This window comes from Diplotaxodon limnothrissa, linkage group LG22, assembly GCF_057381915.1.
Source record: "Diplotaxodon limnothrissa isolate DT_005_m linkage group LG22, D_limnothrissa_male_GT1.1, whole genome shotgun sequence".
NCBI lineage: Eukaryota > Metazoa > Chordata > Actinopteri > Cichliformes > Cichlidae > Diplotaxodon > Diplotaxodon limnothrissa.
In genome coordinates, this window is record NC_140616.1 from 2,317,051 (window position 1) to 2,330,000 (window position 12,950).

Consider the following 12,950-nt stretch of genomic DNA (forward strand, 5'->3'; position numbering starts at 1 on the left):
CTTTTATCATTTTGTCCTATAAATTTGTTCCATCATGTGACTCGGCTGTCATATAAACACGTCTGTGTTCTTATTTAGTCACAGATCAGATCATCACATCTGTCAGGACAGAAAGACTAGCAGCAGTAAAAAGTACTGCAGAGGCTCAGGTTCATGTTCAGCCCAGGCTCTGTGCTGCAGCTCAGCCCCTCTCTCTCCCCCCACTTTCTTTACTGTTTCAATGGTCTCTGTCCAAAAAACAACAACAAAGAAATATCTGTGAAAAAGTAGAGTTCATAAACTCAAGTCATGAATGAATAAATAAATAAAATAAAATGCAAACATTTTATTTTGAAGGAAATTTAGTTTAATTTGTTGAATAAACCCAGAAAGTTGATTCTGTTTATCTGGACTTTGTGTTATCAGTTTTAATTCTAACTATGAACAAAATGTGGTTTAGCTTTTCCTGTCATGACGTCTGTACCTCCTGTTGAAAGCAGCTCACAGAGAGACAGAGACAGCGAAGCGACAGCAGCATCAGAATACAGAGGACCAACATTTACTTATGATTTACTGCAGAATCAGAATCAGCTTCACATAGAAAAGCTCCAGTTAACAGAGAAACACAGCGACTGAGTGACAGCTCTGCTGCACAGGAAACTGATACTGCTGAAAACTGAGCATCTTAAAATGTCTTCCATCATTGATGAGGATCCAGAGTTGAGCATGAATGTGAAATACAGCAAAGGAGAGGACAGAGGAGAGAGACTGGAGGGACTGGTCCTCCTCCATGAGAATGTGGACTCCTGCACAGACCGTCAGGTCCATGTTTCAACACAGGACGGAGGTAAGTATCAAATACTGAGGCATCAGGAATCAGGAGAGACTGTTTCCATCTTCTCAATAAAATATCAAACTAATACAGATCCATCAAAGCTTTTGGATCCAGAGACTCAGTTTATTCATGGTGTGGAGGAAAGTTCAAGCTTTGGTGAAGGTGTGCAGTCTCTGCTCTTATCATGGTTTATATGTTTCTATATTTTTTAATGTTTTCTGTTTATTTAGAGAATAAATGATAAAAAGTGTCTAGTTTAAAGTATCAGTGTGTTATTTTAGTAAGTGTAGAAACAAGCTGACAGAAAAGTGTTGGAGGAGTTATCTCACAGATCAGTGGTGAAGGCAGAAATATAAGAAACAAGGAAGTGTTGCTCGACACTGTGGAGCGAGTATAACCACAGAAACTACTCGAAGCACACTTGTCACAGCTAGTTTTAGCTGACAGGAAATCAGACCAATGAATAACAACTCTGTTTTCATTTCAGCAAATCATGGAGATATTGTTTTAATGACATAATATTCATGTTATAATAACCAACATTGTCCTCATGATCTGGTCTTTGTGTGAAACACGCTGATACACATTCGTCTGTTTCTGAGTCACATCAAAGCGTTTCTCTGTCAATCAGAGTCTCTGTTCTCACATATGTAAAAGTCACCTGAAGACAAACATGTGACAAAGTCTCCTGTAAATATCAAAACTGCTGGAATGAACTTGTTCAGCTCATCATCAGGTCGGCTGCAGGTGGAAAGTCTTTCTGACGATAAACCAATAAAATACGCTTGAAAAATGGGAAACAAATTATGATTAAAACATGTTTAATAATTAAATTAACAAATTCTTTTCTCTCCATTTTGCCTTCGTAGAAATAAAAGCCCAGAAGAAGCTTCCAGCTGTGAAAAGAAGCCGTTTCAGAGCTGTTGAAGTGAAGCTGGTGGTTCTGTATCTGCTGATTCTGGCTGGAATCACAACACGCTGTGAGGAGTTTTATTATCATGCTCATGATACACTCCCATGTTAAAATGAGCACCTTTGCTGCAGTAAAAACATGTTTCCCTTCAGGACCAAATGAGTTTTGGTCTCTAAGGATAGTTTCCTCTTCATAAAAACTGCACGGTGGCATTTTAAATGGAATTCTCTGATCAATAATATGAGCTGCTGTGTGGTACAGCCTGACCAACACGTTGGTTTTGCTGACTGAGCTTCTAGTATTTCATGAGTCTGTTACTTAGCACTGATTAGCAGGTGTGTGTCTGTGTGCATGATTCCTGGCTCATATCTTGTGTGTGTTGTGGAGTGAATGTTCTTGTTGTTCCTTCAAACTCTTCACTCAACACGCTGATTCTGTGATTATCTCAACAAAGCAGACAGGCAGCAGCATCTGCTGCAGACTGATGCAGGTGCAGCCACACTATGTTAGACAGTGGCCGTCTGTCATTGTGCGACTAGTTAGTTCACTTGGTGTATTAAGCAGGTAGCTAACAAGCTAATGTTAGCTCCATTCATCTCATTGGAAAATGAAAAACTTTATTTAAATCATTTTAAATTTTAAATCTTCGGTTTTGTTGCATTTCTAACCAGATATTTTGGTGAGTTTGGAAAAAGAGCAGCTGAAGGACGAGATGGAAGGTAAGAAACTATTAAAAACTGTCAGAGTTGGAGACGGATTTGAAAGGTAACTGATTTTACATTTTGAATCAGCTTCTTGTGTTAAGATAAAAAAAAAAGAAACAAACCAAATGACAGCAGCTGACCTCCCAAACTAACATAAACAGGAGAAACTGTTCACAGTCAAAGGCAGCTCAGCCCTACAAACTCCTTCAGAGTAAAACAGGAAACACACAGTGAGAGCAGTACTTCCACAGGAAGTACCTGATCACATGGAAACACCTTTGATATGAGGAAGTGTTGATTCCCACGGCAGCTTGTCTGTTCTTTCAAAAACCTAAAGATAACATCTCTGACTACAGGTGTAGAAATGCTGTTTGACTCTTCACCTTCTTCCTCCACACTGAAGCACAATTATTCTGAATCTTGTCAGTGGTTTTTGTTCACAGTTGATACGTATTTAGCTCATCAGATTTCCTGTAGTTCTAACACCTCCACCCACAGGACATGTTAAAGAGCAATGGCTGCAAGTTTCTGACTCTTATTGATATTTGACAAAGCAGAGGAAGAAGATTATTTCTGTTCAACGTTTCACTCATTTTATTTTATTTTATTTTATTTTGGTTTCACTGAAATATTTCAGATGCTTTGAACAAGAGTGAAAACAACAAACTTCAAATCAAACACAATAAACTGAACCACAGTTACAACGAGCTACAGACTGAACATCAAGGTAAGAAAGTATTTAAAATTAACAAGAAAATACTAATGTCAGATAAAATTTATATTTACATTTTTTAACATGTTTTTTTCTACAGAAACAAAACGACTCAACAGTCAGTTACAGGAAGAAGTGAAGAAGCTGAAGGAGAAGATAGAAGGTAATAAAGTTTGAATAACTGATAGAAAACATCAGTGTTACACAGTGATAACCTGATTGTGTCTTTGTTTTGAATCCTACATGTTTGATGCTGTGTAACAGTTTCTCTGTATAAATGTAAGTTTCAGTTCATTATGAATAAGAGAGAAAACCTGAGTTTAAATGAAGCATTTACAGGGAAAATGACAGGAACCAAAGATTAATGTGATACAACAGGACACAAAGTCTGACTTTAAAACATGTGTTTGACTTTAAGAGAAGTGTCCAGAAGGATGGAGGAGATTTGGAAGCAGCTGTTACTTTCCATCCACTGAGTGGAAAACTTGGTCTGAGAGCAGGAGAGCCTGTCAGGATAAAGGAGCTGATCTGGTGATGATAAACAGCAAAGAGGAACAGGTGGGTGTGTTTGTTCATGTCTGTGTGATCTTTGATGGAGCTGACAGTCATCTGTTACTTGTGTCTTTGACCTGCTGTCAGTCTGTGACCTGCTTCCTGTCTCCACTCTGATGGATTTCGCTCTGATTTCTGCACAGTGGAAGAAAAGTTTCATCACAGTTATTCTTCCTTCAGACATGTTCACAAGATGATGTCACTACAACAGAAGTGCTGAATTATGACTGGAGACAATATTTGTGTCTCTTCTCAAACAGGAATTTGTCAATGAACCGAACATGAGAGGACGCTCTTGGATTGGTCTGAGACCCAGACAGACATCAGGAGGATATGAATGGGAATGGGTGGACGGATCAGCGCTGACAGAAACGTGAGACATTAGTTTGTTTCTATTCCAGAGTTATTATTTAGAAGTGAAACACTGATGTTTTGGAAGATAGATCAGCAATACATGAGTTGAGCTATTTTCCAACAGCCCCACAAACTGAATGTACAGAAAAGCAGAAATCCTCCTTTGAATGAACAGCTGTGCTTGAACTCTCTTCATCTGCAGTCTGTGATGACGTTCAGTTACAACAAGTCAGTTTGAAGGAATCAGGATTGAAACATGTTCAAAGCAGCGACCGACACATTTCACTTTGTTCAATTTGTCTTCATGTTTTTGTGCTGTAATGTTTCTTTTCTCACAGAACAAAAAGTGTTTCAGAGAATTCCTGTCTCTTCTTCTTTGGTGTTTGTAAAACTTCAGAACATATGAAGGAAGAAGCTTCAGTAAATATGACCTGATAGACACACATTTCAAAGTGATGTCTGTAAACAGCTGACAAACAGTTTCAAACAGCAGAAAGTCAGCTCTGACTTCTTTTTATTCTCCATTTTTACAGCAGGAAGATTTCATATTCATCAAAGCTTGAAAGCTGTTTTAGTGTGCATGATGATTCTCAGAGAAAAGTCTAAAGGAGGGAAAGTGGGCGAGAAACCTGGGAAAGAAATACAGCAAATATTGGAAATATTCCAAAAGAGACGCATATTTATATGAATGTGACAATAGTTATGAGTTTAGTCCAGTTTCATATCAGATTTGATCTCTCTGACAGGTTCTGGGCAGCAGGACATGAGAATCCCAGTTATGATCACTATGGAGTCTGCTGTGACGGTGATGGGAAATGGAGACGGATATATTCTTCTCATTCAACGACCTTCATCTGTGAGAAATGAGTTTGGTGCTTTGATGTAAATGTTTGAATAATCCAACCAAAGACACCTCACTATGAAATGTCCTGCATGAGCCTCAGACTCAGCTTACAGTCTTTACTTGTTCATTCTGCATCATATATTGATTACATATATTGTCCCTCTGTGCTCTGTGCTGTACAGTAAGGTTGGAAGTCATCCACACAAAACCTGAAGTACTTCATTACTCTGTAGTTCCAGCAAATTGTTCTAATAAAAGTCAAAGTGCAGCTTGTCTTTACTTTGCTTTACTTGGTTTATTCATCAGTCTGTTGGTCCTAAAACTACAGTTCTTGGTCTTGTTTCAAAAAGTTCAGCAAAAAATATCAAATGTGGGTTACTGCTGGTTAGTTAGTGTGACTTCATACAAGCCTGTGTGTTACACCAGTGGAAGAAGCTTTTCCTTCATCAGTCTTCTTGTTTCTTACTATAGGGGTGAACAGCTACACTAACACTCTCTGGCTCTATGCTGCCCCCCTGTGGTCACAGTTGTAGTCAGTGTTGGTATGAAATGTTTGAAAGCTTCAGCACCACAGACAGCTACAGGCAGCTCCACCCTCTCTGTACCATGTCTTTCTTAAACAGAAATAAGACAAAATAGAAACAGTAGAAGAAAATATAAAAGGCCAATTCAAATATAAAATAGACACAGCGGTCTGCAGCATCAGCAGAAGTGATACAAACAGGTGCTGAGATGCAGTGAACATAGAGCAGCATTATTATTTTCAGACTCGTGGATGGGAAATAATACATACAAATACATATTTAGATATTTCTTTTACTGCATGTTGACTGTTTATATGAAATATATTTATATAAATCACAAAATAAATAGCTGGTGTCTAATATGTGTTTTCAGCGCCTAAAGTGGAAACTGGTGAGGAAAATGTACTCAAAACAAGGCTTTACTTGCACAGTCTCCCCATCAGTTTATCAACAGACGTCTCAAATAACAGAAAAAATTGACATACAAACATGGGGGGATCAGACTGAAAGACCACGCTGCATTTTAGATGAAGCTGCTGTCCCAAATACTTCCATGTTAGAACTTTGAATCTTTAGATATTTCAGGGTATTTCAATCGTTTCCCACATTTCTGAACACATTTAGAATAACGACCACAGCACGTCTTATATTTTCAGTGACCAATCTAAAGTCTGCAAACATTTTCATGCACCAGCACATCACAGAGCACAGATGATATCATCACATCTGTCAGGACAGAAACACTAGCAGCAGTAAAAAGTACTGCAGAGTCTCAGGTTTGTGTTCAGCCCAGGCTCTGTGCTGCAGCTCAGCCCCTCTCTCCCCACTTTCTGTACTGTTTCAATGGTCTCTGTCCAAAAACAACACTGAAGAAATAACTATGGGAGTAGTAGAGTTCATAAACTCAAATCATGTATGAATAAATAAAAATATAACATTAATACATGCTGTATAATTTGTTAAATAAACTTTGGACAAACCCAGAAAGTTGATTCTGTTTCTCTGCATGTTGTGTTTTGTTTTAATTTTAATCATGAAATATAAAAGTGGTGCAGGGGTTTTGGTTTTTCAGGCCTAGTTTGGACACCACAGTCCTGCAGACGAGGACTCAAAATTTTATTACAGACACAACAGTGCAGGTCCAAACATACCTGAGTGAACCAAACAGTGGAAGACTGAAGAATCCCCACGAGTACTGGGCAGGACTGAAAATGTTCATCCCAACTTGTATAAACTTGCTGTTGCTTCTTCGGCTACACCTGCTTCATCTGTGAGCTGTGAAAGGGTTTTTTCTAAATCAGGTGAAATCATCTCAAAAAAAGAGAAACTGACTGAAGCAAAACACAGTGGAAAAGATTTTATTAAATAAAAATAAAAGGTTATTATGATATAAAAATAAATTACATGTTGTATCATAAAGATCATAAAGACAGATTAAGATTATATTTGGAATTTATGTACTGCCATCACAAACATTATTCACTAATTCTATTCTTTCTATTCTATTTATTCTATTCTATTCTATTCTATTCGTTCTATTCAAAGCTTCACACCAAAGTTATGTCATTATAATGTCTTTGCCTGTTTTACATTTATTGTCCACTTGATGGCACAGTAGAGCAAGTGACACGTCATGAAGCGTCGGCTCATAAGTGGCCAGTTGGATGGAAAGCTTCAGTGCTTCATGAAGCTTCATCTTGGCACCACTAACAAAACCTCAGGCAACACATTAAACTAGAAACTAAGAAACTGGGAAACAACTGGGAGGACACAGAACCCATGAAATTCACAGGAACACAGCTTGATGGGACAACATGACAGAGACCAGAGGGAGACAGACAATATTTACTCAGGAGGAGATTAGTGCAGAGTGGACACACCTGGGGAACACAGCTGAACAGAATCTGATGAGACATGAACACCAATATAACGCACACAAAATGGGAGATTATCAAAGTAAAACAGGAAGTAACAAAAACACACTGAGACTCAGATGGCAATATGTGAACTTGACACTTTAACTGTGGATAAACAGACATGAGGACATGACAGACTGAGGAGACAAAAAAAATAAAATCAGGAACTAGAAAATAATTATCCAAAAGAAAAACTCAAAAACTGGGTCATAGACCCAGGACTGTGACAGCATCAGTGTGCAAGCACAGTGAACACAGAGCAGTAACTGTTAGTAAAGCACAGCTGTGACTCAGCTATCTGAGCAGAAAGGTGAAGGAAGAGGCATCAGAGTGTAAGAGGACATGCACATCTACGACAGTACAGACGATATCAGAGATAATCAAAGAGATTTTCAGTCACAGGAAGAAAATGATGAAAATGTTTAACTCTCGTCTGGTGTTCATATTTTTGTTACTCAGCCAGTGTTGACAGGTCTGGTGGCCCCACCCCCATTATTGTCATATTAAATCAATACATTCATAAATAATCAAAACGCTCCTTTTACATCCTCACATCATTTGTATAAAAGCAGTTTGATCAAAGGTGGGTTACTGCTGGTTAGTTAGTGTGACTTCATACAAACCTGTGTGTTTTCCTTCATCAGTCTTCTTGTTTCTTACTATAGGGCTGAACAGCTACACTAACACTCTCTGGCTCTATGCTGCCCCCTGTGGTGACATTTCATGATGATATAAAATATTAATATTAAACAAAAAGTTTGCAAATCCACATATTTAAACACATTGAACTATGGAAGTTATATTTATATTTAGAGGCCTAAACATCTAAAAATGGTCTCATATTATTTTAGTCACACAATGTTTCAGCTTCACTTCTATTTGATTCCAGTCTAAGACATAACTGTCAGGTCGAGGTGTGGAAGAGAGGGAAGGACTCGAACGCAGGACTCAGAATAAAAAGAAGTCTTTAACATCCAGATATATAATGAACAAGAGCGAGCTGGAGATCACAGAGGGACATACAGGGAACATAACAGATGTCTCAAAGAGACAGCACTTTATACACAAACAGCTGATTGGAAAACAGGACACAGTTTTGGGGGGGAGCTCCCAATTCTTACTAAAGAGTTCAGTGCATTAGTGATGGATCTATTAAGGTGGGATAAAGTTTTTACAACAGCTCTCACAAATCTTTTCCAATATGGTTTCAAATCTATCAGGACTGTCAAGAGCAGCTTTGTGATAAAAACAAATATCTGTGATGGAGAGGTAATCAAAGAGTGTCATGCTAAAATGCTCTGGGAAAAAAGAATCCTTTGGGAATGTGCTCTTCACCAGGTGAACTGTGACAACATGAATCAGGATTACTGAGGGAAATCTGGAGTTAGTTTATTAGGGTTGAAAATTGAAGGCAGCTGTTTGAATTATTTTATTATACACAATGCAAATGTGCTCATATGAGTTGGCACTCTGTCTTTCGAAGGTCGAAAGCTTAGAGACACAGAGTGCACGGGGACTTTGCAGCAACGCTTACATACACATGAAAATGGTTTCCTGTAAGTCTCTGGGTGTCATGGTCCTGGTCGTTGACCCAGCGTTTTGTGTTCATTTTGACATTGTTTTGACAACTTTTGACAAGTTGTTCACCAAGACGGTCATATGCTTATTCTGGTCACTATGGAGTCTGCTGTGACTATTATGGCAAATGGATATGGTCATATTATCCTAATTCAATGACCTTCATCTGTGAGAAATGAGTTTGGTGCTTTGATGTAAATGTTTGAATAATCCAACCAAAGACACCTCACTATGAAATGTCCTGCATGAGCCTCAGACTCAGCTTACAGTCTTTACTTGTTCATTCTGCATCATATATTGATTACATATATTGTCCCTCTGTGCTCTGTGCTGTACAGTAAGGTTGGAAGTCATCCACACAAAACCTTGAAGTACTTCATTACTCTGTAGTTCCAGCAAATTGTTCTAATAAAAGTCAAAGTGCAGCTTGTCTTTACTTTGCTTTACTTGGTTTATTCATCAGCCTGTTGGTCCTAAAACTACAGTTCTTGGTCTTGTTTCAAAAAGTTCAGAAAAAAATATGTTTGATTAATAAGAATTTTAAAGGTTCTGATCAGCTGGAACATCAGAAGGACATTTTTAAACCTCTGTGTATGTGAAAGTGACAGAAAGACATTAAATGTTAATTGTGTTATGTGAGTCATATATATTTAGTTTTGCATTTTATATGGAAGTTGTATTTAATTTTTGTATGATGGATTTGAAAAACAAATATTTCATATAAAGCTTTAAGTGTTGATGACTTTAATTACAGATAAAATAACTTACTCAGTAACTTATTGGTTGAATAGTAAAAGAGAGAAAACGGCTTCAGAGCTCTAAGTGTCGCTATATTAAAGGTTCAACATTTAACTTGGAGACACTTTGAAATATTTCAAAACATCAACAGAATATAAAGAAAACATCTCTGACGTCATGTTCAACACATCTATATATGAACTGAAGTTAGCATCCTCTAAGCAGCTAATGTCAGCCTGTACTAGGGTTGCCAACTCCCTGAAAAATAAATAAGGGACACCTCGTGGCCAGGGCCGGGCAACCCAGTTCACCCTTCCCAGTGTGGTGAATTTTGTAGCTCTTTTTTTTGTGTGTGAAATTATTTTTTAACCATTTGACTTGAATTTGATTTAAGCAGATGCATATTCTTTGTGATATGACCATATGGGAAACAAATGATCATTTAGCCATTTATTTTTAGCTCAAAATGACAACATTAACACAATAAAACAGGTCTCTTTCTTAAACAGAAGCCTGTCATGCTTAACTTTTGAGAATATAAGTAAATCTTTCTTTAAAAGAACTCTGTCCTGCTTAACTTAAAATTATATAAATTAATATAAAACAATAGAACAAAAATATTCTTGTAACAGTGCACATATAGTGCATTTAGTACAATTGGCTTCAGTTGAGGTATTATTTCAGCTTTTCTAATGCTAATCAGCTGCTCCTGTTTGTAAACCCGCTTGTTCCCATGATTACGCATCATAACTCATCATCATTATTCATCTATGTATTACTTTTATGTATTAGTGATCTATTTGTTGTAATCATCCATCCTTGCAGTTGTTTATTACACAAAATAAATGATATTATCACACTTCTGGCCACATAGCGCTGATATTCACCGCACATGCCCATATTAACCTTAACCAGAGGGTTTAAAAAAACAACCAGTGTTTACATACCATATCTGCTTCTGCCGTGGCCTGGTGGACAAGAAATTGGTTAAGGGTTCCCCGAGCTTTCACGCCCCTCATGTTCTTCATGTGCCCACCACTAGAAGCATGCCTATGGAAAAAGTGCGCCAGCACACAGTGCAGTGCGCTTTATAGTGCACTTTTCCAGCCAGGTGTTTCCCTTTTCCCATTCCTCCCTGTACTTTTGCAGCCTTTTTTTTTTCTTTCTCTGAGCGAACAAACATTGCTGCTCTAATGCTAGGCGCACACTGTGTGAATTTTGGCCCATTTTGAGACGATTTTTGAGTCATGCGACCGACTTGGTGATCGGCCCGATTTTGGCCTTCATCGTGCATCGTGTAGTATACGTGGGATAACGAGAAGCACACTGTTCACGCGCAAACACGTAAACATCGGTGAAAAAGATGGAGCAGCACGGCTGTGCAGCCTGTGATCTGGACACAAGCGATGGAGGCACAACTTGTAGAACTTTGGAAAGCTCATCCGAGCCTTTTCGATGTGGCATCACAAAATTATCACGACCACAACAACCATGAAAATAGTTGGATTTACATGCTGCTCAATCACAGCTGCCTGATCAATGTTTTTCATTAGCAATTTAGCAAAGTTGATGGTGGTGGTGTGTCTGTGTGAGTGAAAGACAGAGAGGGAGAGGGAGCGACAGATTTTCTGTTATAACCTTCATGTTATGGAGGCACAGTGTGAGCACTCAGGTCGCATCAGAGCATCGGGCCGTATAGTGTGAGACCTGCATCGTGACCTACCAACTTCTAACCCCTGCGAGTCAATCGTGCAGTTTGAGCAGGAGCTGAATAACGTGACTGAAAAAATCGCACAGTGTTTGCCCAGCTTTAGGTGTACTGTCGTCCGAGACTTGCACCGCAGTGTCGGCGTTTGTTTCCCTGTTGGCCATGCTTCTTGTTGTGGTCATCTGTTGTCTTCCGGTATTTTCTCCCTAAGTGACCTTTCCTCGACCAATGAGATGAGCGGTAATCTGAATTGTGATACTCGAATTGTCATAAGTGTGCTGTCAGCTCATTGGTCACAAAGCAGGAGAGGGGCTGGGAATTATGTTTTCAAACAAAGCGTTAATTCCATTAAAAGTTATAGACTACTTTTGATTCTCACTGTATTACGGGACAAAGTGCGTCGCTTATTAGCTCAATACGGGACGTGTACTTTTGTTTCGAAATACGGGACGATTCCGTTTTTTAAGGGACGGTTGGCAACCCTAATCGCATAACCACTTAGCTGGCCGCGGCTGAACTAGCAGGCTCAAGAAAGGAAAAAACACTAAACACTCATAATAAACAAAACTGTCACAACATTGCAATACTATGAAAACACATCTTAAACATAATTAAACACATTTACTACTATTCTGACTGGTTAGTTGTTTTTTTGTCACAGTGCATTGAACTGCAATAGCGGTGCTATGTGAGCTAGGCTAACTCACCAGAATAGTTCAAAAGGCTCGAAGAAACACTCCGACTCCTTCGAGGTAGGTACCCGTCTTTGGTTCACCGCTAACGACAGCTCTCTCACAAATATTAATTGAACCTCTTTTCTCTCTTTCAACTGGGAAAAACCGTGCTCCGCGGCAGCATGGAGGTTTTCCTTGCCGTCTTTGTTCTTCTACACCACACCTTCACGCGCATCGAGATGCAGGTGATGCCTTCAGGGCAAGCCCGGGAATTAAACTATCAGACGAGAACTACGATGCATTCAAAGAACCCTGTACTTCTGATTGCTGTAAATCTTACGAGGGTTACATTTGTTTCTTTTTTCATTCAAGCTGAAGTCCGGGATAAACTGTGTTCCTTTTCAAATCAAATCAAATGACTTTTATAGTCACATCACATGTGCAGGTACACTGGTACACTACATGTGAGTGAAATTCTTGTGTGCGATCTTCACAAGCAACAGAGGTGTGCAAAAATACAATACCATAAGAACAAGCAAAATATAAGAATGGCATATTACTGAATGTGTATACTAAATATGTTTTTCTACGTGTGTGTACAAGAGGCTGGGGAAAGCATTATGTCAACTAGATGTCCTCACTAAGGTATAAAAAGCATTTATTTGTGTGTGTGTGTGTGTGTGTGTGTGTGTGTGTGTGTGTGTGTGTGTGTGTGTGTGTGTGTGTGTGTGTGTGTGTGTGTGTGTGTGTGCGCGCGCGTGCGTATGTACATATTTTACAAATTAAATAGAGTAAACAATAAGATAAAATACATAAAATATACAGAGGTTGGTAGTTGGACATGTGCAAAACAAGTGGCATTTATATACAGTGTGGAGTGCATAATGTTGAAGTTCCAGTAGTGAAGCTGAGGTGTCTA

The 12,950-nt window shown here is 38.7% G+C and overlaps 1 protein-coding gene across 1 annotated transcript; it reads left to right on the forward strand.

Moving 5' to 3' along the window:
* The first annotated feature begins 505 nt into the window (after positions 1-505).
* LOC146609119 (CD209 antigen-like protein C) lies at positions 506-4,930 on the forward strand. Its single transcript, XM_085345786.1, has 7 exons — positions 506-826; positions 1,684-1,794; positions 3,069-3,158; positions 3,244-3,314; positions 3,567-3,701; positions 3,956-4,068; positions 4,796-4,930. The coding sequence occupies exons 1-7, from the start codon at positions 670-672 to the stop codon at positions 4,914-4,916; spliced, it is 798 nt and encodes a 265-aa protein (XP_085201912.1). The 5' UTR covers positions 506-669; the 3' UTR covers positions 4,917-4,930.
* Positions 4,931-12,950: the final 8,020 nt, after the last annotated feature.